General features: G+C 42.2%; 1 protein-coding gene across 1 annotated transcript in view; it reads left to right on the forward strand.

Annotated features, from left to right (window-relative positions):
* LOC124153098 (protein ecdysoneless homolog) overlaps window positions 1-25,436 on the forward strand; it is a 43,249-nt gene that overhangs the window by 9,728 nt on the left and 8,085 nt on the right. The window contains exons 2-8 of the mRNA XM_048392704.1: window positions 6,068-6,185; window positions 18,678-18,765; window positions 20,201-20,379; window positions 21,648-21,789; window positions 22,293-22,343; window positions 24,473-24,601; window positions 25,207-25,344. Of these exons, the coding sequence (XP_048248661.1) occupies window positions 6,068-6,185; window positions 18,678-18,765; window positions 20,201-20,379; window positions 21,648-21,789; window positions 22,293-22,343; window positions 24,473-24,601; window positions 25,207-25,344 (845 nt within the window). The remainder of the gene's footprint in view (window positions 1-6,067; window positions 6,186-18,677; window positions 18,766-20,200; window positions 20,380-21,647; window positions 21,790-22,292; window positions 22,344-24,472; window positions 24,602-25,206; window positions 25,345-25,436) is intronic.

Consider the following 25,436-nt stretch of genomic DNA (forward strand, 5'->3'; position numbering starts at 1 on the left):
CAAATGACTTGTCCAATCACTGGATTGTCTGGCACAGACCGCTTCCATATAGCTAGAATATTGCTGAGAATGGTTTGACACAACTGTCAAACAAACACATTTAACAGATGAAGAAGTAGCAAGAAAATAAATTTGATTTTATGATCAGTCAATAGATGCTCCTCAGATGTTGTTCTTGTAGTAATAAAGCATCAAGATGTTTCATATCTTTTGTATGGCAAGAGTAAATTCTGAAATGCTGCAATGGCCATGCTGGCAGTGGAATGTGGTGCTCAAGTTTGGTCTGAAATATTTGAGAATTCTGAACTATTGTATGCCTGACCCAGAAGCACACCCCCATTTTTTCACACCTTACATGTTGCCTGTGCCCTATATTATTATGGTATGTGCAAGAATTAAGAAGCACTATTGACATACAAACACATGACCGTGATAACTCGTGTTCACTTCCTTGGCTTTGTAAGGTAAAGTATTGATGTGAGTTTGGTGAGGTATGTATTTAACCCTTCCTTCTGCATTATTGATTGCGCTCCTTTTGGTATAAACCTCTGGTCCCCATAGAATACTCAATCTGGAGTGAACGTTTCCTTCAAGCCAGTAGCTCACACACTGCCAGTGGTGTAATCAGGGAATGATCAGGATAAATACGGCTGAATTTAGAGAACTGAATTGACTGGTGATTTTGTCAGATCTTGAAGTTTAAAAGTGAATTTGCCATAGGAGTTCTGCCTTGGGTGAACTCAAGAAATAATCAATAGCGATTATGGTGGATTTAATCTAAACTTATAGGACTTTCTAACTGGAATACTGTTCAAAGCAGCATTAAACCCAACTCACTCACTCACTCACTCACTCACTTTGATTTCTTCTACATCTGTCAGATAAATTCTCTTATGTAGGGACCGCCTCCGTGGTCTAGAGGTTGAGCGTCTGCCTGGAGAGCGGTAGGACCGGGGTTCGATCCCCGACCGCGTCATACCAAAAGACGTTGAAAGATGGTACTTGTTGTTGCCCTGACTGACGCTCGGCATTAAGGGGCTAAAACAAGGACTGGTCGGCTTGGAGTCAGTATACTGTGTCTGAGTGGGGCATTCATGTTAAACTGCGGCATAGTATCTCAGTGTGCTAGCATTATTAATCGGCATCAGTCCGGACTAGTACAAGCAGCCACACACACACACACACGCATGCATTCACGTCACTATGTAAGTGCAATAATCTTGGATGCGACATTAAACCCAATTTCACTTCACCACCTCTCATGTAGCCAGGTAACAGGAGGTCTGTGTGAGGTAGTGACACCTCATTTCATGACAGACAGGTGTGTTAAGTGACAACAAGGACCTATAAATAGCACCTGATGACAACTAGTTTTGCCAGCGAATATGTTTTCCTTGTACATTGTTATGTATAATCTTCTTTTCCGATGTCAGTATGACCTGATGTTTGTTGAAGATGTTGACTCCCTGACCCTATGGTACAGCACAGTACATCAGTTACATACAGATTAGTGGACAAGCTAGGAACATAATATTTGACTGTTTGACAGTTTGGTCTGTTAGGGGAGAAAATATATTTAAGGGGTAAAATTTGCAAATTTGCTCAACAAATTAACGTTATGAAAATGAATTTGATTTTAGTTATGTGACCATTGCAACATATTGATTAGAGATCCTAGCCTCACACATCTGTGACAATCCTTTGAAAAATTGTAAGACCTTCCTCATATAAACATGATCAGAAAAACAAATCTGTATTAAAAACAAAATCAATGAGATGGAAATAAAGTTGATGTTGATGTAAAGAAATTAATATTGAATTCCAGTGGACTTTAACTGATACAACAGAAGTAATATTGGATTCACACCATTTGATAATGCTTTCCAGTGATGTTGCCCGTGCTTTTTGTGAATGGTAATCCCAGTTACACACACACAAAGATGTAACAGAGTTTCAGACAAGGCTGTATGTGACAGCTGCACCCTGGGTTTAGCCCTGACGTCAGCTGTGATGCTGGAGCCGGCCACAACAGGACCACACCACAATATGACTTGGTATATCTCTGTTGAAAGGTCAAATGTGACATTATCACAATGAGAGCAATGGCAGATATTCCTACTTAGCTGCTGTATGGCAGGGCTGATGTCCGTCTGCTTGTTGCTGTGGTACAAACAGTATCTCATGTGAGCAGGCAAGAATGAACTTAGATCTGTCCTGTGAAAGTTTGGTCTCAGACATTTTGTTTGTCCTAGCCTCTAACCCATCTTCATGTTTCAGGAATCGTTTAGTAAATGTGTTGCTTGTTAACTGTTGTTACGGGAGGAGTATTTGAGAGTTGAATCTATTTAAGCTTCCCTGCGTAACTTGATAGGAATACCGGGGTAGGTGTGACTATATTTCACATTCTCAGAAAGGGCTTGGGCTAAAATGTGATATTTCTTAATATTTTCAATACATGTCAAATCTTAACTCCCCTCACCCCATCCCCAGTGGAATTATACATATCCTTACATTAATCCAACAACTTGGTTGATGCATGTCATCGATCCCAATTGCGTAGATCTATGCTAATGATATCAAGCACTGGATTGTCTGGTCCAGATTCAATTATTTACAGACCGCTGTCGTATAACTGGTATATTGCTGAGTGCGGCGTTAAACAAACAAACATCAATCCAACATTAACTTAATCAAATCAAACCTAAAAACACACAGTTTATGTGTTTATTCTGTTGACTGGCATTAAGGAAGTTCCAAGGCACTAAAATAATTGAACCAACACCATTTTACTGATTGGTATACGGAGAAGGTGTCAACACACTTGAAGGCAGATGACAAGACAAAGGCTGTAGATCAGAGTGTGAAGCCTATCGGTGCGGTGGGCGTTGGGTCGTGTCGGCCTTTGACGATGTGTTGGGTGGGTGGCATCTGTCTGGACTGCTGGAGTGGGTAGAACTCTTGATCAAAGCAGTGATAACTCATCGGATGTCTATTGTTTAATTCCTATTCTTTGAATGACATGGTTATATACTTGTTACAACAGCTGCTCACTAAACCATGTTTGTGTTTATATTCAAGTTGGTATTTCCGCTATCCAAAGTGTGCAGTGAGGCTGTCTTATTGTTGATAGTCATTTGGAGACATAAATGCGAAGTTTCATTAATGCGAAAAAAGACCTCGCATTTTGCACATTTAATTCACATTCGCGTTAATTTCAGGATTTTCTAAATCTAAAGTTGATAGTTAGGAAGAATTGTACATACCGTAGTCGACCCAATAAGCGCCCCTCCCGTCAATAGCGGTAATCTGACCGTGGTTGCTGTTAATAACGGTGAGTTGTGGGATCCTCTGATCGCTTCACACACGATTTCGCTGAAATTAATTAAAACAATATTAAAAGGAATTTTGAATAAAATTAATGAAATAAGTTACAAACATAAGTCCAGATATACAAAGAACACTTTTTATAGCCAGACAGTGTAATTACATGAATAATTTGCGAACTTCAGTATGGATTTGTTGACATGGTATTTCCGGTGTGAAAAAAAGTGTGCACTATTCTCAAGAAAATACGGTAAGGCTTACTGATGAATTTTCGCCAATTTGAGTCTGAATTGGTCCCAATAAGCGCCCACCCCTTCTGTCTTTTTTTAAGCGCCCTGGGCGCTTATTTGGTCAAATAGGGTAAGTCATAAGCCTTGTAACGTAAGCTACTTCCTGTATTCTATGTATCATATATGTATGATAGGACATTAATGGGTCACTTTAAATACATTTAAACTTGCACAAGTTGCTAAGGAAATGATAACCGTATTCGACGTAATAAGTCCCCAGGGCGCTCTCCAAATTAGAAATAGGGGGCTCTTATTAGAAGATAATTTTGGTGAAAGGTCGAAAGGTCGTAAATTTTATGGTTTCCGCTGACAGCCCGAAATGATAGAAAAGAAAAGTCTGTGCGTATTATACAAGACAGATATATTTTTCCAGAATTTAATTGCCCGTAATTAAGGGTGCATATAACACATGAGTGCGTATTATACACGAATAAATGTACACAAATTGTGTACATTAATCAGTCGTAAGGTCGTACGGTATTATTTCAAATCATAAGGTCTAGATCATGTAAATAATTAAAACAAGTCTTTCAAAAGTCTCTAAGGTAATGATTATCAGTTTGAATCATAATTCCTAGATAATAATAATAAATAATAACAAGTTGTCCTTTTAAATGACTGGCACCCTTCATGTACTGTCGGCTCATCTAGACTTGCCTGTTATTAGGAAAGAATTACTATACATTCATAGATTTGTTATTCTGCACAACCTTGGAGAAAGGCTAGGATACATTGTGTATGGTGACTGTAAGGTCGTGTATGGTGACTGTAAGGTCGTGTATGGTGACTGTAAGGTTGAGTTTGGTGACTGTAAGGTTGTGTATGGTGACTGTAAGGTTACTAAGGTTGTGTATGGTGACTGTAAGGTCGTGTATGGTGACTAAGGTTGTGTATGGTGACTGTAAGGTCGTGTATGGTGACTGTAAGGTTGTGTATGGTGACTGTAAGGTCGTGTATGGTGGCTGTAAGGTTGTGTATGGTGACTGTAAGGTCGTGTATGGTGACTGTAAGGTCGTGTATGGTGGCTGTAAGGTTGTGTATGGTGACTGTAAGGTCGTGTATGGTGACTGTAAGGTTGTGTATGGTGGCTGTAAGGTCGTGTATGGTGGCTGTAAGGTTGTGTATGGTGACTGTAAGGTTGTGTATGGTGACTGTAAGGTCGTGTATGGTGACTGTAAGGTTGTGTATGGTGACTCCAAGGTTGTGTATGGTGGCTGTAAGGTTGTGTATGGTCACGGGGCTGTAAGGTTGTGTATGGTGACTGTAAGGTTGTGTATGGTCACGGGGCTGTAAGGTTGTGTATGGTGGCTGTAAGGTTGTGTATGGTGGCTGTAAGGTTGTGTATGGTGACTGTAAGGTCGTGTATGGTGACTGTAAGGTCAATATATGGTGACTGTAAGGTCTTGTATGGTGGCTGTAACGTTGTGTATGGTGACTAAGGTTGTGATGGGATACATGCTCTGGTGCGAGAAAACTCAGCACTTTTCATGTTATGTTATATCATAGTCTAGTGGCTGAGTGGCTGGTAGTTTGAATCAATCTATTACTGACAGTATCTTGAAGTCTCTTTTACAGACTGTCATTAGCCTGTATTTCATCTCAACCATTCCTTAAAATACCATGTGAGGTATCCTCATTATCCTGATTGTAAAAATCAGTGAAACCACATGTACACAAACCCCAGGGGGATTTCTGGTCAGAATTGGTCCTCTGCAACATATGCCTTTTGCAAGAGGCAACATAATGATTTGGATGGTCAGGCTCGGTGACTTGGTTGATTGCAAATTATTGTACCCAAGGGTGTAGGTTTAGTTGCTCAAAATATCAATCACTGGTTTGTCTGGTCCAGACTTCATTATTTTCTTATTCACACTGGATACTGGTGATCCATATCAACACTACGGTCTGTGATCCATATTGACACTATAGTCTATGGTCCATATCATCACTATAGTCTATGGTCCATATCAACACTATAGTCTATGGTCCATATCATCACTATAGTCTATGGTCCATATCAACACTATGGTCTATGGTCCGTATAAACACTATTGTCTATGGTCCATATCAACACTATAGTCTATGGTCCATATCAACACTATGGTCTATGGTCCGTATAAACACTATTGTCTATGGTCCATATCAACACTATTGTCTATGATCCATATTATAACTATAGCCTATGGTCCATATCCACACTATAGCTTATGATCCATATCAACACATTAGTCTGTGGTCCAATACTAGCACTTTTCTTGTCCCGAACATGGGATAACTCAGTTTATTAATGATAGTCCTTGAGTGCTCAGAGTCAACTGTCGATATAGTCCAGTATCCGATACACAACTCATGATGATGATAATTCAACACAACGAGGCACCTATTGTCACAGTGCACAATGCTTCAACAAATGGTTACAGCCCTGGTGGTATATCAATTGTTTTTGTTGCCAGGTAACCTCCCCCCTCACCTGTACAGCAGCACCAGCTTTGGCGAGAACATCGACGATGAATGGTTCATCGTGTACCTCCTGTTCCGGCTCTCCAGGGCGTACCCAAGTCTTGTCATCAAGTAAGTCATTCTCATTCAATGCTAAATGTGATGGGAATTGTGGGACTACTTTCCACATCCTCAACGATTGCTGAGTTATGACAATCATACACCCATGTAATGATAGTCTTTGTGTTCGTTGGTCTCACCTCTGTGGTCTAGTGGTAGAGCGTCCGCCCGGAGAGTGGAAAGTCCGGGCTTTGATCCATGGCCACGCATACCAAAAGACATTTAAAGATGTTACTTGTTGTTACCCTGCCTGGCTAAAACAATGACTGGTTGGCTCTGAGTCAGTACACTGTGTCTAAGTGGGATATTCATGTTAAACTGACGCATGGTATCTCAGTGGGCTAGCACTATTAGTCTGGACTAGTACAAGCAGCCACACACACACAGCATGCACGTCACTATATAAGCACAATAGGGGCGGTCGGGTAGCCTAGTGGTTAAAGCGTTGGCTCGTCACGCCGAAGACCCGGGTTTGTTTCCCGACATGGGTACAATGTGTGAAGCCCATTTCTCAGGTGTCCCCCGCCGTGATATTGCTGGAATATTGCTAAAAGCGGCGTAAAACCATACTCACTCACTCACTCACTATAAGCACAATAATCTTGGATGCGATATTAAACCCCATTTCACCTCACCTGCTTTTACCAAAGTGGTAAATATCTGACACCTGCATCACTTTCCTCCCCGAATAAGCCGACACGCTGTGATATGACTGGAATATTGTTTGTAAGCGGCGTTAAACCCAACTTCCTCATGAAGAGAATTATAGCACTAATATCACTTTGAGGAATGGCCATGTCATCAGGTCTACTCCTGAACATGGAAATAGAACAGTAAATGAAACCAATTTGCGTACCAATTTACAACAATAAACAGCCTTCGAAGTTCATGTTAGACCGTTACCATATTTTCTTGAGTATAATGCGCACCCCTCTCTAGTGGATTCAGTAATTAAAACAATATTAAAAGGAATTTTGAATAAAATTGATGAAATAAGTTACAAACATAAGTCCAGATATACAAAGAACAGTTTTTATAGCCAGACAGTGTAATTACATAATTAATTTGCATACTTCAGTATGGATTTTTTTACATGGTATTTCCGGTCAAAACTCATTATGGCGTGTATAATGCGCACCCCCTTCTACACAGCTGTGTTTTTGGGGAAAAAAGTGCACACTATAGAAAATATGGTAAGCAGTTTGAGATTACTAACCAGGGATTGATGTCGCTATATCCAAGCTGCACATTTATTCCCAGGTTGCAACATTGCAGTAACATTTCCCACCACAGCAGTTATATTTGTTAAGAGAGGAGAACTGAATTCTTTTAGAATTGGTTGCAATTTTTTAGATTCCAGGAAACAAAACTTCATGGAAATAGTGAAATGCACAGAAGGTCTGAATGCAGTGAACTTGCAGAACTAATTCTTCACAATTACCTCTTGAACAGTCACTCATGAGGTTACAATCACATCAAACACATATCAAGATGTGAAAAGCCATATCCAGATTCCCTAAAAATAAAATACTGGACCACATTCTCAAGTTTATTTTCTCTTTGAATTTATTTATTATTCAAAATAACTAAAAATACAGTGTTTCAATTTATGATAAAATAGTGCACCCAATATTTTGGTGGTACAACAAGATTAATTCACCTGGTTGCACCAGGTGCAGGTGGTAAAACAGAATGAAATCATACAATGCTAACTTATGAAGATGACAAGGACACATCCTCCTTGACTAGTAGAAATTGAGGGCTATAATTTCGAACCAGTTCTCAATGCTTCAATTTGGCTCCAGTTTGGAAGTCAATAAAACTGACAGAAGATGTACACATAGTAAACATGTTTGTTTTGTTCAAGCAGGACCAACTACGAACTTTGAATTCTAGTGAGATAAGGTTAACGTTAGTCTTGAAAACAGAAATTCTAATGCTGAATGAGGTGTAATACTTTTCTGTGAGCATGCTGACATTGCTGAAGATGTGACCTTGATAACCATTGTAGCGAATGAAGTTGTAACCATGGTAACATTTACTTTTTGGATTATGCTTTCTTAGTGAAGTACAAATTCTTGTACTTTATGGGGTGGATTCCGATCTGTGATTCGAATCCACACTGCCAGACTGAGGCATTTAATTGTCAGCATCCAAAGTCAGCGACCTAAACCATTCAGCCACCAAGGTGTCCACAAAATGGATGTCGAGATCACACTCCTCTGTACCCCTCTGATAGGTGTAAATAGGCAGACGGTCCGACGGTCCTTCTGATCCAAGGTCGGACGCCTTGTCCTCATGACCAAAGAGGTTAACCCCGTCAGCATGCTGACAAGGTAAGGATGTCATCTGTGGGATGACTCCACGCCCTGCTACATACTCCCCCGTCAACAGAAAGCACGTCCCGGGCCGCATAATAGGGTACTAAGGCTTATTTTGCTCAAATTTAATATGAACGTCCTCAGCCTCACGTTGGGCGCCAATGTAGCGGCCATAAATTTTCCGAGTCCCGTGATGGGATTCGAACAATGGACCTTCTGATCCGAGGTCGGACGCCTTGTCCACATGACCAAAGAAGTTAACCCCGTCAGCAAGCTGACAAGGTAAGGATGTCATCTGTGGTATGACTCCACACCCTGCTACAAATAGACAAAACCTTTTGGAAAGAAAGTGTAATCCCAAATATAACATGTTACATTTGACCACTTTCTAAAAGGCATTGTGAACCAGTTACGTTAATATAAAGTTTAAATATGTGCACAAAGAACAAGCTTTAAGCAGGTATGTAGTCCATGTGTTCCGCACCCAGAACTCGACAACATCTCTTCATATAAAACCCTTTTAATTTCAGTTCTATATATATCTGAGTATTTCAGCATGTTCAATAGAGAACACACTTGTGCCTATTCAAATATTTCAGGAAAGCACTTGTTTGATCTGGTAGAAGAAAGCGTCATTATGGAGTGAAGGACACAAGTGTGGCATGTTTCGAGCAGACATGGACGACTGTATACATATGTAAAAGTGTTCACGAAGCAGATCTTGAGTCAACTAGGGAACCGTGGGCCACTAATCTTTTTCATGTTTCCATGAAAAGGATTAGGGCAGTTCGTTGTGGACCATCTGGTCTGAATGATGACTCTTTATGTGTGAGATTGTATGCACTCATGTTGACAGTGTAAATAGAGAATGTTTTAGTACTAAAGGGGTTAATGCCTCTCTTTGTATTTCTTTTATTTGGAATTCTATTATGTCAGTTCTATCTTTTGTTTGCATATTTAAAGGAATTGAATGGAAGATTTGTGTCTTAAATATCATGCTGACTGCTTAATGTTTGAAAGGTTTTTTCTTTCAATGTTCAAGAAAGTGTCAGATTTCTTTCAGCCTGTTTTGTTTATCAAAATCTTTCATCGTCTGTTTTTTTGGTCTTGAAATTGAAGAACATGAGGTGTGATACAGGGCTTGTGTATGTGATCTAGGTGATGTTATGATAGTCTTCGCATGTGAACTGACCTTCAGTGACCCCTGCAGGTGCTTGGTGCGGGATGGTGTTGTTGTGGGGTAAGAGGTAGGCAGGCATGAAGTCAGCTGTAACCATAGCTTCCCTGTACTCAGGGCTAGGAAATTACAGGGCCTGTGATGCTGAAGACATTACATCTGATGAAGATCAGTCAACCGTCGTAATCTCGGGTTGTTATGGGGATTAAGGAGCAGAGTGGGTCCCCGTAATACCTGGTACGCTTGTCTGCTCGTGAGAATTTAGGGGCAGAATATTTCCCCAGTATCTAATCCTGTCTTCTGTGGGAATTCATGGTTTAAGTAGTTGAGTTCTTTTTCAGTATAATGGCCACAGGCCCAAGTACAATATAGATACATGTATTATATACAAAGGGTGGTACAATATGATATAGTATATTGGCATTTATACTGAAATAAACTTCAACTAAGTTCTTCCTGTGAGACAAGGTTGGTTAGCGTAGTGGTTAAAGCGTTCGCTTGTCACACTGAAGGGTACTTGGGTGGAGCTCATTTCTGGTGTTCCCTGCCATGATATTGCTGGAATATTGGTAAGAGCAGTGTTAAAGCAGAGTATGCTTTTCACTCACTCACTCACTCACTCACTCACTCACTCACTCACTCACTCACTCACTCACTCACTCACTCACTCACTCACTCACTCACTCACTCACTCACTCACTCACTCACTCAATGTGGAATAACAGCAGCAATATTTGCTGACTACTGGTTAGACCCCATTCTCTCACTGTAGAATTCCCCTATTGGATAATGAATAGTTGATAGAGGCTTACACGCTGGCACCAGTTAAAGCCAAACCATGATTCTCATTAGGATCTCCATGCCAGGTGCGACTCTAAGCCCCCAGTCTGCTGTTCTACATTCTACTGAAACACCTGGAAACACCTTATCCCCAGCTATGTTACATAAACCTTCTAGCGCCCCTAGGCAGCATGGGTTGTATACTGCCCAGGGAGTTGAGAATGACCATCTCGTGGAAGGTCAGGCCTACACGTATTTAGGGATGCAGATTAGGGACAAACTCCAGAATGCTCATATCAAGGACAAACTTTGGGCTGAGTACACATATAGACTTAAGAAAATCTGGAGTTCAGAGCTGAATGCTCGCAATAAAGTTAAAGCCACAAATACTGATACTCGTCCTTTCATATTCTTTTGGTGTTGTTGATTGGACGAAACAAGAAATTCAGAGGATCAGCAACCTTGCAGAGTCCTTCGTTTGGATGAGATCGGCTTGGCCTGAAAAGTGAAACAGAAGGCTGTCTGTTTGCTGCTCAGGACCAGTCACTTCCACTTCGAAACTGTCATTGTGTGATTTTGCATCAAAATGTAAATATGAAATGTAGATTATGTAATGAATTTAATGAGACTGTCCAACACATTGTCAGTGGATGCCCAGCTTTGGCACAAACACAGTATCTTGAGCGACATGATAGAGTGGCTCGATCATTTTATTACCGTCTTCGCCATGCTTGTTGGTTTTGACACAGGTCCATCCATGGTACAACCCAGAATATTTAGGGGGCGTCATGGAAAATGATAAATACAAAATTCTTTGAAATAGGCCTGTATACAGCCTCAGACATATCAGGATCATGTATGCATACATAGTATAAACACAAGTACTTAGTTTATAACACCTGTGAAGTTCTGGGTAGAGAATTGGTCTACAGCAACCCATGCTTGTCGTAAGAGGGAACTAACGGGATTGGGTGGTCATGCTCGCTGACTTGGTTGATGCATGAGATTGTATCCCAATTGCATGGATCGATGCTCATGATACTAATGCTGGATTGTCTGGTCCAGACACGATTATTTATTTACTGGCGTCATATAGCTGGAATATTGCTGTGTGGCGTTAAACAACAAACAAACATAATGTGGACACAGTTTCGTACTTAGTTTATAAACATGTCAGGCCTGTATGATGGTGTATTCAAACACACTGTTTGATGAAATATTCAGTCATGACAATGAATACATACATAGAGTGGCTTCACGGAGGCCAGACTGACAGTTGCAATGATTACATAATGATGAAAGTTTTTATTATGCCCTTGGAGTTTGAAACTAGGTCAGTTGTTTATATGCAGTATCCTGATGGTTAGTTCTATATATAGTTCTTACATCTCTTTGTGAGTGACAGATAATGACATGACCATTACTACAGCTGGACTGTTATCTATGGGTTTAGTATGCATGTCAGCTTAGGCAACTTGTGGACTGTTCTCTATTGGTTTAGTAGAGTAATGTATGGAGAAGCATGCATGAATCATGTGTGTAGTTATTAAATTCTGTTCAAGATGGGTACATTTTTATATTGTAGGGTTTGTTTATTGGCTTGAGTGCTGTTGGGTCTAAAAAACCTACTGCCACTTTTTGATATAGTGATGTTGGTATCTTGCTGTCTCATATTAACCTTGTGAGAGGTACCACTTTCAAGTGAGACGTGCTGAGGGGTTTTACATTTGAATTGTAAGACCTGCTTGGAGGTTTTACATTTGAATTGTAAGACCTGCTTGGAGGTTTTACATTTGAATTGTAAGATCTGCTTGGAGGTTTTACATTTGAATTGTAAGACCTGCTTGGAGGTTTTACATTTGAATTGTAAGACCTGCTTGGAGGTTTTACATTTGAATTGTAAGATCTGCTTGGAGGTTTTACATTTGAATTGTAGGACCTACGTGGGGTTTTACATTTGAATTGTAAGACCTGTTTGGAGGTTTTACATTTGAATTGTAAGATTTGCTTCGAGGTTTTACATTTGAATTGTAGGACCTACGTGGAGGTTTTTTACATTTGAATTGTAAGACTTGTTTGGAGGTTTTACATTTGAATTGTAAGACTTGTTTGGAGGTTTTACATTTGAATTGTAAGACTTGTTTGGAGGTTTTACATTTGAATTGTAAAACCTGTTTGTCCCTTCGTTTGCACGCCCTCTTGTTCAGACAGACATATGGGGGGGGCACGGGTGGCCCAGTCGTCTAAGGCGCCGCGATTCGCTGTGCAGAGTTGCGTCCCTTGGGCACGCCAGAAACCTATGATTGTGTGGTTCGAATCCCGGTTCGCCCCGATTATGTTTCTAGGTTTGTCAGCACCATACCCGTGCTCGTGGGATTCACGGAAGTGGTAAATGTCTGAGACCTGCATCACTTCAGGCTTTCCTCCCACATTAAGCTGACACGCTGCGATATAAATGGAATACTGTTAAAAGCGGCGTTAAACCGAACTCACTCACTCACTCAGACAGACATACAAAACTGGTACTCATAAGGTGTTGACATTTTGGTCTCTTGCTGTACAGAGTTGTCGCCCTTAGCTCCACGCCTCTGCCCGTTGTGGATTGGGACCCCAGTTTGCATGGGTATTCTCCTTGGGTTTGTCAGCATCATGCCGACCTGGTTTCACCAAGTGGTTGACCTCTTGAGTATCATCGCTGTACAGTATTTGATGTTACATTTACTATTTTTGGGGTGGTCGGGTAGCCTAGTGGGTAAGCGCTGCTCGTCACGCCAAAGACCCAGGTTTGATTCCCGACATGGGTACAGTGTGTGAAGCCCATTTCTGGTGTCCCCCGCCGTGATATTGCTGGAATATTGCTAAAAGCGGTGTAAAACCATAATCCATCACTCACTCACGTTGACAACTTTCATATGTTTGTGCATGATATGGGATGGTACAACTATGAATAAATCTGAGTAAAATAGGGGACAATAATATTACATCACTGTGTGTGAGGTGAGGAGGGGTACTAGAACATATTCTGCCCTTGGATCCTGTTGGTCTAAGATGAGTAAGCATTCCAGACAATCAATACTCATGATTTATGAGTGCACTTCGAATGAAAGCTATGGGGAAATTGTTACACTAATGAATGATAAATGAGTATTTACAAAAAGCAAAAATGTTGGATCCCTTTTTTTCATGTTAATATATATAAACGCCACTGAAAGCAAACTGGAAACAAACAGTCAAAATGAAATTTACTGAAGCTAGCTAAAGTAGATAAATAGATATGGTTGTTGATAAGAGGTTTAAAAAAACTTTTAATATCCTGTGAGAGGCATTAAGTGCACATTTGCAATGAAAGCCAGTTTTATGTTTGAAATAAATTCATTATCAAAATTAGAAACTATTTGGTCTGATAAAAGTATTTTGGCAAAAAGGAAGAAAATACCCAAATCAATATAGGAAGATCTTGGAAGGAGTCATGTGCCCTGTGCCTGGTCTCAAGTCAGTCTGACCTCAGAGCCTCAAGAAGTTGATAAATCACTCCCTCGCTGCTTCAACCAGACAGTCCATTCATAAAAACCACATTCCTGGCTATTATTTAACAAGGGGCATCCTAAATATCCCATATCTCTGCTGCCTGACAATGCCTTGCTGTGGGTCCTGTCACTGCAAGTGTTGTAACGAGGAAATGATGGACTTGCTTATAAGGGAGGTGCAGTCTAACCGTTGTCTATAGGTTGGTTTACAGGTGCTGGGAATGTTTAAGTCATGAAGTGAATGGGATTTGCAGCAAATTATATCCAGCTACAGGGAATATGTCTTTTTAATAGGTCATGGTCTTCGTCACAAGAGTATAGGACGTAAATCTGATTTTGTATTTATGGGACCTCTTTCAAGTTTTTGTGAGCAGTTTATACCCAGAGGGTTATTATTCCTCAGAGGGATTTTGTGAGATCAGATCATCAGGTAGAGGTAATGGAGCTTTTTTTCAAATGACCCATTCTTCTGTAGGGATGGAAGGTAACCAAGAATGTCTACAAGCTCAAATAGTGATAACATATAGCAATACCCGAAAATGTTTGAAATTCTACTATTCCTTAGGATATTTTTAACCTTAACAAGACAACTAAGTGGAGACTGGTCGGGGCAAGTGCTAATTTCCATTCCTGCTTCTGATGGGGTTAGAGATGAACCCTCAATGACATCCATGTCTCTTCATCCATATCAGGGGGAGGTCGGGTAGCCTAATGGTGAAGCCTTTCGCTCGTCAAGCCGAGGACCTGGGTTCGATTCCCCACATGGGTACAATGTGTGAAGCCCATTTCTGGTGTTTCCCGCCGTGATAGTGCTGGAATATTGCTAAAAGCGGCGTAAAACCATACTCACCCACTCTTCCATAATCAAGACCTTGAGTTGTTCCTGAAGGTCATCTGTAGTGTCATGGGGAGATTCAACTTGGAGCAGAACGCTGTTAATATGTGCATAAAACATGTCTGTTGCCTCACCTGCTTTGGTGAAATATCCCACCGGGTTGGAATAGGTCCCCAGCAAACAATGCTGGTCGAGAAAGGTGACCTAATGGATTGGGTGGTCAGGCTCAGTGACTTGGTTGATTGCGTCTTGCTGTACCCCAACAGCATGGATCTTTGCTCATGATATCAATCACTTGATTGTCTGGACCAGATTTGGTTATTTACAAGACAACTTCAGGCAGCTTGAATATTGTTGCATTAAGTATCAAACAAACAAACAAACAGACAGCATGGACAGCAACCAAGAAAAGAGCATCCATCTTAAAAATCTTATACAAATGCCTCCATTCAACATGTTAACTATGACCACATTGAAATAATAATGTTTTAGAATTCAGATAAAAAATATATGGTCAGGTCAAGTGTGGTGTGCAAGGGTCAAGTGCACCCTGTGTTGTGTGCAAGGGTCAAGTGCACCCTGTGTTGTGTGCAAGGGTCAAGTGCACCCTGTGTTGTGTGCAAGGGTCAAGTGCACCCTGTGTTGTGTGCAAGGGTCAAGTGCACCCTGTGTTGTGTGCAAGGGTCAAGTGCACCCTGTGTTGTGTGCAAGGGTCAAGTGCACCCTGTGTTGTGAGCAAGGGTCAAGTGCACCCTGTGTTGTGAGCAAGGGTCAAGTGCACCCTGTGTTGTGAGCAAGGGTCAAGTGCACCCTGTGTTGTGAGCAAGGGTCAAGTGCACCCTGTGTTGTGAGCAAGGGTCAAGTGCACCCTGTGTTGTGAGCAAGGGTCAAGTGCACCCTGTGTTGTGTGTAGTGGTCGAATGCACCCTGTGTTGTGTGTAGTGGTCGAATGCACCCTGTGTTGTGTGCAAGGGTCAAGTGCACCCTGTGTTGTGAGCAAGGGTCAAGTGCACCCTGTGTTGTGTGTAGTGGTCGAATGCACCCTGTGTTGTGTGCAAGGGTCAAGTGCACCCTGTCTTTGTGCAAGGGTCAAGTGCACCCTGTGTTGTGTGTAGTGGTCGAATGCACCCTGTGTTGTGAGCAAGGGTCAAGTGCACCCTGTGTTGTGTGTAGTGGTCGAATGCACCCTGTGTTGTATGTAGTGGTCGAATGCACCCTGTGTTGTGTGTAGTGGTCGAATGCACCCTGTGTTGTGTGCAAGGGTCAAGTGCACCCTGTGTTGTGTGTAGTGGTCGAATGCACCCTGTGTTGTGTGCAAGGGTCAAGTGCACCCTGTCTTGTGTGCAAGGGTCAAGTGCACCCTGTGTTGTGTGTAGTGGTCGAATGCACCCTGTGTTGTATGTAGTGGTCGAATGCACCCTGTGTTGTGTGCAGTGGTCGAATGCACCCTGTGTTGTGTGTAGTGGTCGAATGCACCCTGTTTTGTGTGCAAGGGTCAAGTGCACCCTGTGTTGTGTGTAGTGGTCGAATGCACCCTGTCTTGTGTGCAAGGGTCAAGTGCACCCTGTCTTGTGTGCAAGGGTCAAGTGCACCCTGTGTTGTGTGTAGTGGTCGAATGCACCCTGTGTTGTGTGCAAGGGTCAAGTGCACCCTGTGTTGTGTGTAGTGGTCGAATGCACCCTGTGTTGTGTGTAGTGGTCGAATGCACCCTGTGTTGTGTGCAGTGGTCGAATGCACCCTGTGTTGTGTGTAGTGGTCACATGCACCCTGTGTTGTGTGCAAGGGTCAAGTGCACCCTGTGTTGTGTGTAGTGGTCGAATGCACCCTGTGTTGTGTGCAGTGGTCGAATGCACCCTGTGTTGTGTGTAGTGGTCGAATGCACCCTGTGTTGTGTGCAGTGGTCGAATGCACCCTGTGTTGTGTGTAGTGGTCGAATGCACCCTGTGTTGTGTGTAGTGGTCGAATGCACCCTGTGTTGTGTGCAAGGGTCAAGTGCACCCTGTGTTGTGTGCAAGGGTCAAGTGCACCCTGTGTTGTGTGTAGTGGTCGAATGCACCCTGTGTTGTGTGCAAGGGTCAAGTGCACCCTGTGTTGTGTGCAAGGGTCAAGTGCACCCTGTGTTGTGAGCAAGGGTCAAGTGCACCCTGTGTTGTGAGCAAGGGTCAAGTGCACCCTGTGTTGTGAGCAAGGGTCAAGTGCACCCTGTGTTGTGAGCAAGGGTCAAGTGCACCCTGTGTTGTGAGCAAGGGTCAAGTGCACCCTGTGTTGTGTGTAGTGGTCGAATGCACCCTGTGTTGTGTGTAGTGGTCGAATGCACCCTGTCTTGTGTGCAAGGGTCAAGTGCACCCTGTCTTGTGTGCAAGGGTCAAGTGCACCCTGTGTTGTGTGTAGTGGTCGAATGCACCCTGTGTTGTATGTAGTGGTCGAATGCACCCTGTGTTGTGTGCAGTGGTCGAATGCACCCTGTGTTGTGTGTAGTGGTCGAATGCACCCTGTGTTGTGTGCAAGGGTCAAGTGCACCCTGTGTTGTGTGTAGTGGTCGAATGCACCCTTTGTTGTGTGCAAGGGTCAAGTGCACCCTGTGTTGTGTGTGGTGGTCGAATGCACCCTGTGTTGTGTGCAAGGGTCAAGTGCACCCTGTGTTGTGTATAGTGGTCGAATGCACCCTGTGTTGTGTGCAAGGGTCAAGTGCACCCTGTGTTGTGTGTGTAGTGGTCGAATGCACCCTGTGTTGTGTGCAAGGGTCAAGTGCACCCTGTGTTGTGTGTAGTGGTCGAATGCACCCTGTGTTGTGTGTAGTGGTCGAATGCACCCTGTGTTGTGTGCAAGGGTCAAGTGCACCCTGTGTTGTGTGTAGTGGTCGAATGCACCCTGTGTTGTGTGTAGTGGTCGAATGCACCCTGTGTTGTGAGCAAGGGTCAAGTGCACCCTGTGTTGTGTGTAGTGGTCGAATGCACCCTGTGTTGTGTGTAGTGGTCGAATGCACCCTGTCTTGTGTGCAGTGGTCGAATGCACCCTGTGTTGTGTGTAGTGGTCGAATGCACCCTGTGTTGTGTGCAGTGGTCGAATGCACCCTGTGTTGTGTGCAAGGGTCAAGTGGACCCTGTGTTGTGTATAGTGGTCGAATGCACCCTGTGTTGGGTGCAAGGGTCAAGTGCACCCTGTGTTGTGTGTAGAGGTCGAATGCACCCTGTGTTGTGTGCAAGGGTCAAGTGCACCCTGTGTTGTGTGTAGTGGTCGAATGCACCCTGTGTTGTGTGTAGTGGTCGAATGCACCCTGTGTTGTGTGCAAGGGTCAAGTGCACCCTGTGTTGTGTGTAGTGGTCGAATGCACCCTGTGTTGTGTGCAAGGGTCAAGTGCACCCTGTGTTGTGTGTAGTGGTCGAATGCACCCTGTGTTGTGTGCAAGGGTCAAGTGCACCCTGTGTTGTGTGTAGTGGTCGAATGCACCCTGTGTTGTGTGTAGTGGTCGAATGCACCCTGTGTTGTGTGCAAGGGTCAAGTGCACCCTGTGTTGTGTGTAGTGGTCGAATGCACCCTGTGTTGTGTGCAAGGGTCAAGTGCACCCTGTGTTGTGTGTAGTGGTCGAATGCACCCTGTGTTGTGTGTAGTGGTCGAATGCACCCTGTGTTGTGTGTAGTGGTCGAATGCACCCTGTGTTGTGTGCAAGGTCAGATGAAGCTTCACTATGTGAGGACAATGCTGAATTACTTGAAACCCGGACCTGATGACCACCTGACAGTGTGTATTTCTAAGGGCTATTTGAGGATCATTATGTCCATGGATTCAGTGATTGATTAGTTAATCATGGTAATTTAATTGAAAACTATCAGTGATGTGATTAGTTCTGGTAATGTATTGCAGAACATCAGACAATGACGGAGAGTTCCTGCTAATAGAGGCTGCTGAAGCACTGCCTAAATGGCTGACACCAGAGACGTCCGACAACAGGGTAGGTGTGCGACGAGTTGGTACAGCATTTGAAAAGAAAGAACATATATTTAACATGGTTAACAGATGAACAGATTTGTCAACAAAAGTTCTTGATTTGGACATAGGAAATGTATCCTATATCAGTTGTACTGAGTATGAAGGGTACTGTGTCAGTGCACGGTAGGATTTGTATAGTCTTCATTGATTAATGAAAAGTGTTACTGTAGATTATAGTATTTTACACACAGGAGTCCTGTTGAGGTCAAACTTCTAGTGCATACTGAAAATTAAATTCATTCACTGCATTGTTATGTGTTCATTCCCAGATTGAAACAATATGTAAAACCAGAAATCTGTATGTAGATGAACTTAGTGTAAACCAACAAACAAACAAATGGTATACTATCAACAATTGTACTACAAAATTAACTAGGTTTACAGATCAATACAAATTACTGCACAGCAATTACAAGGGCAGGATGCAATTGAGTGGTAGTACAAAATTCATTGGCAGTATCAAATACAGAATATGATAGCAGTGGTGATATCAAAAAGTTCAGTATTAATAATATTCACCTATCCGCAACAGTGGTCAAGCTTCAGAGATAGGCCTAGGCTGGAAATCCTGGGTGATAAGTGATCTTGACATGAAAGATGTAATGTCAAATGAAATGTGAGATGACAGGCACGCGGCTGCTCCACTTATATAGTCTAACTAGCTTCCGGCACTTTCCACACAGTGCTTGACCAGTTCATTGTCACTGGAACATCACAGAATATTCCATGGTATAAACTTCTTCACCACTGCTGACATTAAGAAGTACTACATTCCTGACAACAGTCATTGTCCAAATACAATGCAATGAACTTCTACTGAATCTCAATGTAATACAGTTACAATCATTGTTTAACAGTAAATTACACTGCTTTATAACAGCATTCACTGTGATGTGTTCCAGATGTAGCTCTGCCAGGGAGATATACACATTATACCTTGTGTGAAGTTTGCTGTTACATAAGATAGCTATGTGATAAATCGCTGAAAACAATGAAGAATGAGGCGTGGTTTATTTCACAATAAAACAGTGTTCTGTCATGACTTCATTTCTGGAAATTCGAACATACACTAGCTATGATGATATCATAAATAAGATGACATTATGTTTTAGAGGTTGATGAGTTGTTCCCCTTAGATGTAGCTGGGCAACACAGATAAATGCTTATTGCAAAAGTAGGCGACATTCAATCTGTTATGGTACAAAAGATACAGATAATGACCATGATTATTGTGAGATGATTCAGGAAATACCAAACTGAACCCCCCTGTTCATAAAATGGACATGTCCGGCATGGCCCATATAAGTAATAAATGTCCTGTGGGAATTGTGTATTGTACAATAAGATCACTGCAGGATATAAAACCTCATGATTTATTTTTTCAATCTTGTTTCCAGGTGTACATCTATCAGGGAGATATACACATTATACCTATCCCACAAACCCCAGCAGAGATGATGGAGCTCCCGTTGTTTGCTCCAGACATCCCCGATGGTGTCAATTGTATACGTGAACACACCAGCCTCACCCGGGCATCACCACAGATACAGCGATACATCTTCTCCCGGCTCAGCTGGTCTGTATGACTTCCTCATCACTATCTCTTGTAAACATCTATCTGAAGTGATGATATAGAGGTGGCCTAGTCATCTAAGGCGCCAGGATTCGCTGTGCAGAGTTGCGTCCCCTGGGCACGCCAGAAACCTATGATTGTGGGTTCGAATCCCGGTTCGCCCCAATTATGTTTCTAGGATTGTCATCACCATACTCGTGCTTGTGGGTTTGACCGAAGTGGTAAACGTCTGAGACCTGCATCACTTCGGGCTTTCCTCCCACATTAAGCTGACATGCCACGATATAACTGGAATACTGTTAAAAGCAGCATTAAAACCAACTCACTCACTCATTATATAGATTCATGTTACAGTCAGTTGTTAGCCATACACAATGTATTTTGTACCTGTGACGACTGCCTCCGTGGTCTAGTGGTAGAGCATCTACTTGGAGAGCAGAAGGTCCAGGGTTTGATCCCTCGCCGCATCATACCTAAAGACGTTAAAAGATGGTACTTGTTGCTACCCTTCCTGGCGCTCGGCATTAAGGGGCTAAAACAAGGACTGGTTGGCTCGGAGTCAGTATAGTGTGTCTGAGTGAAGTATTCATGTCAAACTGCAGCATGGTATCTCAGTGGGCTAGCACTATAAATCGGCATCAATCCGTACTAGTACAAGTAGCCACACACACACACACACACGTGCATGCACGTTGCTGTATAAGTGCAATAATCTTGGACGCGACGTTAAGCCCCATTTCATCCCACCTTGTACAGCCAGGAACATTATAGATGTGTGAGGACCCTTACATATATGCAACATACAGAAGTAAACACTCAAGAGAATTTCATCTCCCATCGCTTCTTGTTCATACCTTCTTTTGTACCATGTGAGTAAGTTAACAAGATAAACCTATCATTGTGGATTCGACTCCCGGTTTGCAGCGATTACGTTTCAAAGTTTGTGAGCACTACGCCCGTGCTCGTGGGTTTCACCAAAGTGGTATACGTCTGACGCCTGAATCACTTTGAGCTTTCCTCCCAGGTCAAGCTTACACGTCATGATATAACTGGAATAGTGTTCAAAGCTGCATTCACCCAAAAATCACTCTCTCTCACTCTATCATACCATGGAGATGACGATCTGTAGATGATGTTGTGAATTCCCAAACATGTCAGTGTGTACAACCAGTGTGTAGATCGCACGGCGTGAACAGTGGAGATATGTATCATGTTCATGTACAAATATGATTATGTTTTCTGGCTGTGCATTGGATAACATTTTATTTCAGCTTCCCTGAAAAAATTAAAGAAAATGTCCATCACACCAACTGCTACATCCCAGCAAAACTGGTGCCGGTCTTACGGCGGAACCCTGCCCTGGTCGCACCCGCCGTGCACGCCTTCTACTACCGCGACCCTCTAGACCTACAGGTAGTTGTTATATGATAGGGCTCAGTTGAAATACCTTAAAGATGGCACTGGAAGACAGTTACTGGTCATTAGTCAGACATAGCTCAGGTAAGCAAAGGGCTTGAATCACCCTATCTCTCTTATATTGGTACAGCCAGTCTTCTAGAAACTGTCCCATCTCAAAACAACTCGAACGATCAAGTCTGCCATGTTTGTCAACAACCAGGGGTGGATAACTCTAATTTCCACTTTTGCTGCCACCAGCAACACTCCACATTTTACCAATGCTTCATTTACATGCTGCCATTGCCAGTGACTAAACTTACAATGAACTCTACTGCCACATAAAAATTATCGCACATTTGTTTGTAAATCTTCTTGCATTCATTCATTCATTTAATGAAGACTTTTGCAAGACAGCTGCCGTCATCATTATATTTTTGTGACAGTTGTTTTGACAGAGTGTAAAATAGTCAAGCTCATATAGAAATTCACTGTAATGTTGTGAAACTCTTCAATTACAGGCTTGTAGAACTATGCAGATCTTCTCACCAACTGACCAAGTTCTAGCAAGGGTAAGGAAAGTCAACTGTTTAATGCCTGATCTCCATCAGCTGTGTTTGTGTATGCTGTAACCATGGTAACCACAAACTCTCAACCTACAGGGGCTGGGACGAGTCCAAATTTACGACCCAGGAACTCGACCTCCTATGACATGACCCTACCGGGGTCTTGTTGTTACCCTGTCTGATCTCAAGTGTTAGGTACATAATGTCCGACTGGGAATTGTTTTACCGGTGCCCTGGCAAATGTTATTTCCATACACGTATAAAATGATAAGATCATGCATACACTGAAGTCATATGTTTACAAGTAGTCAACCGTATAAAAGTCAGAAATAGTGCGTGCATATTCAGAAACAAATGGAACATGAGCGACTTTTATTGTTATTGTATTTAAACAATATATCCTGTGACTAACCACGGATCCAGTTAGTCCTGTGGGTACCCCGGTCCTACTAAGGACCCATCCGACCCAGGTACCCGAGTTACCTGTCCAAACCCTACAAACTACATACAGTTTGTCATCATGATCACATTGAATCATTGCTGACAAACAACAGACACATGTTAATAATCCTGAGTTTCCCTTCAACTGACGATCTTCCACAGTTTTGATCATTGATCGACAGCAATCCATTTTGTTTCTTCATTTATGTGTCCAGCTTCATGCTAACCCAAAATAATCCAGTCTGAGTTATCTCCCTTTATGTTCAATGTCTTCTGTGAAAAATGGTGGTTACATGTGATCACATTCCGTGTTTCAATGTACCTTATTAGCTGTATAAAGTCACCTGCTCCTACTCAATCTGTAAGTAATTTCTATAACTGTATAAGACTGAAACTTTACATGGCAGGCCATATTTCCTTGCATATTACAGATCTTATTTACATGAAACAGCGCCACAGGTTTTTCCTTTCATATACTTTTGAACTAAGTTTGAACGCTTCCACTTGTCAGTCAAACCACCATGTTGCACACCTTTGTTTGTTTCAGAAACCTGTAAAGATCTGGGTTAGAAAAGGTCTTCAGCAACCAATGCTTGCCATAAAAGGCGACTATGTTTGTTTGCCTTGCCCTGATTATTTACACAACAAACAGATTTAGTTGGAATATAGCTTACTGTGGCAAAAATACATATGAAGATCCCAACAACCCATGCTTGTCGTAAGAGGCGAGTAACAGAATCAGGTTGTCAGGCTTGCTGACTTGTTTGATCCATGTCATGGTAACCCAATTGCGTGGATCGATGCTAATGATATCAATCACTGGATTGTCCAGACTCGATTATTTACAGACTGGAAAGTTATTGCTGGAATATTGCTGAGTGTGGTGTTAAACAACAAACAAACAAATGTTTGTTTCAGAACATTGAGGATATTTATTGACTTTTATCAAATATGCTTTTATTCTCAACAAGTGTCATGGTTAGAATTGATATATTTATTGTGACCCAGGGATTTGTCTCTTTGATATATTAGGCTATCTCACTGCCAGTTATCCAATAAATGTCCCTCTCCTCAAGCATTTAATGTCAGAGTTATCTCCCTTCGTATTTGTAACTGTCAATAATTGTAACTTCCAGAATCACAATAGTGTTATCGTTTTTTTTCATTTTCTGGGTTACACTTTAGGTGTGAGTATGTGTGGTAGCCATATGCACAGACTTGATTATTTACAGGCCGCTGTCATATAGCTGGACTACTGCTGAGTGCAGCGTTAAACAACAAATAAACACTGCACTCTAGGCCTAATTAAACAACCATAGTTAACAAAGAAGTCATAGTTAACATAATGTATTGTAAGGGGGATAACTCTGATATTACATGTGCAGCCCACTGATTTGTTTTGTTTGTTTGTTTGCTTTTTAACACTGCACACACAATATTCCAGCTATATGCTGGAGGTCTGTAAATAATCGAGTCTGGACCAGACAATCCAGTGATTGGCATCATTGGCATCATTCCATGCAATTGGGATACCATAAGCTAGCCTGACCACTCGATCACGTTAGTCACCACTTATGACAAGAATATTCGCTTTTTCCGTCAAGCATGGGTTGCTGAAGACCTATTCTACCCTGGATCTTCACGGGTCCAGCCCACTAGTAACAGATGTGTGACACCATGTGTTGTGTGTGCAGGTGAAGCTGACTCGCTGCCTGTATGCCCAGCTGATGCACCAACAGTTCACCCCGGACAAGAGGAGCGGCTACACACTGCCCGCGTCGTCTAATCCCAAGTTCCAGTCACATGACCTGGGCATGAAACTGGTCAGTCTCTCTATGTAGTTATTATTAGCTAGAGATAAGTTCAGTTTGTCAATTCAGATGTTTATCATGATTATTATGATTATCAGTTGCATAATATGGCAGGTGTGGTCAGCATTGACTTGCATGATGATCATGAGAGCCGGTCAGATATTGAAACTGCCCTGGCTTTATTGATTGAGTTACCATGACATCCATTGGTCAACTCTCACTCTAACTTTCAAGGCTTTTTGCATGAAAAATGATGATTGAAAAATAATCTCAATTTTTATTAATTTCATTTAATAAAATCAGATTAAGATATTGCACTTGGTTGGATGGAAGACACAACAATTCGATGTGGAGAGTTGCCTCCCTTAGGTGTGCCAGAAACCTATGATCATGGGTTTGAATCCCTGATGATGTTTCTAGGTTTGTCAGCACTATACTTTGCTAATTGGTTTCCTCAACAGGTGGTACACATCTAAGACCATCGTCTTCACACATTAAGCTTACATGCCTTGATATAACTGAAATACTGTTCAAAGGGGTGTAGAACAAGAGTCACTCATGCAGGTATAATCTGAGTTTATCTGGTAGTGAGTCCACAACTCCTGTGTTTGTTGCAGGCTCATGGCTTCGAGATCCTGTGTACCAAGTGTTCCAGCGGTCAGCGGATGGGCGTCAACGGTCACACAGTTTCATCTGACCGGGATGTACGGTGGCAGAGGTACCTCAAGTCACTCAACATGAGTGGATATTTCAGGGTAGGTGAATGTTTGACTTTGGCTCAAAACATCCAACCAGCTCATCCTTGAAGGCATGTTTATGTGTCCTCTACTTGTGAACTTGGGATGAC

This window comes from Haliotis rufescens, unplaced genomic scaffold (genome assembly GCF_023055435.1).
Source record: "Haliotis rufescens isolate VD_foot unplaced genomic scaffold, xgHalRufe1.0.p SCAF_11, whole genome shotgun sequence".
In the NCBI taxonomy this organism is placed as follows: Eukaryota; Metazoa; Mollusca; class Gastropoda; order Lepetellida; family Haliotidae; genus Haliotis; species Haliotis rufescens.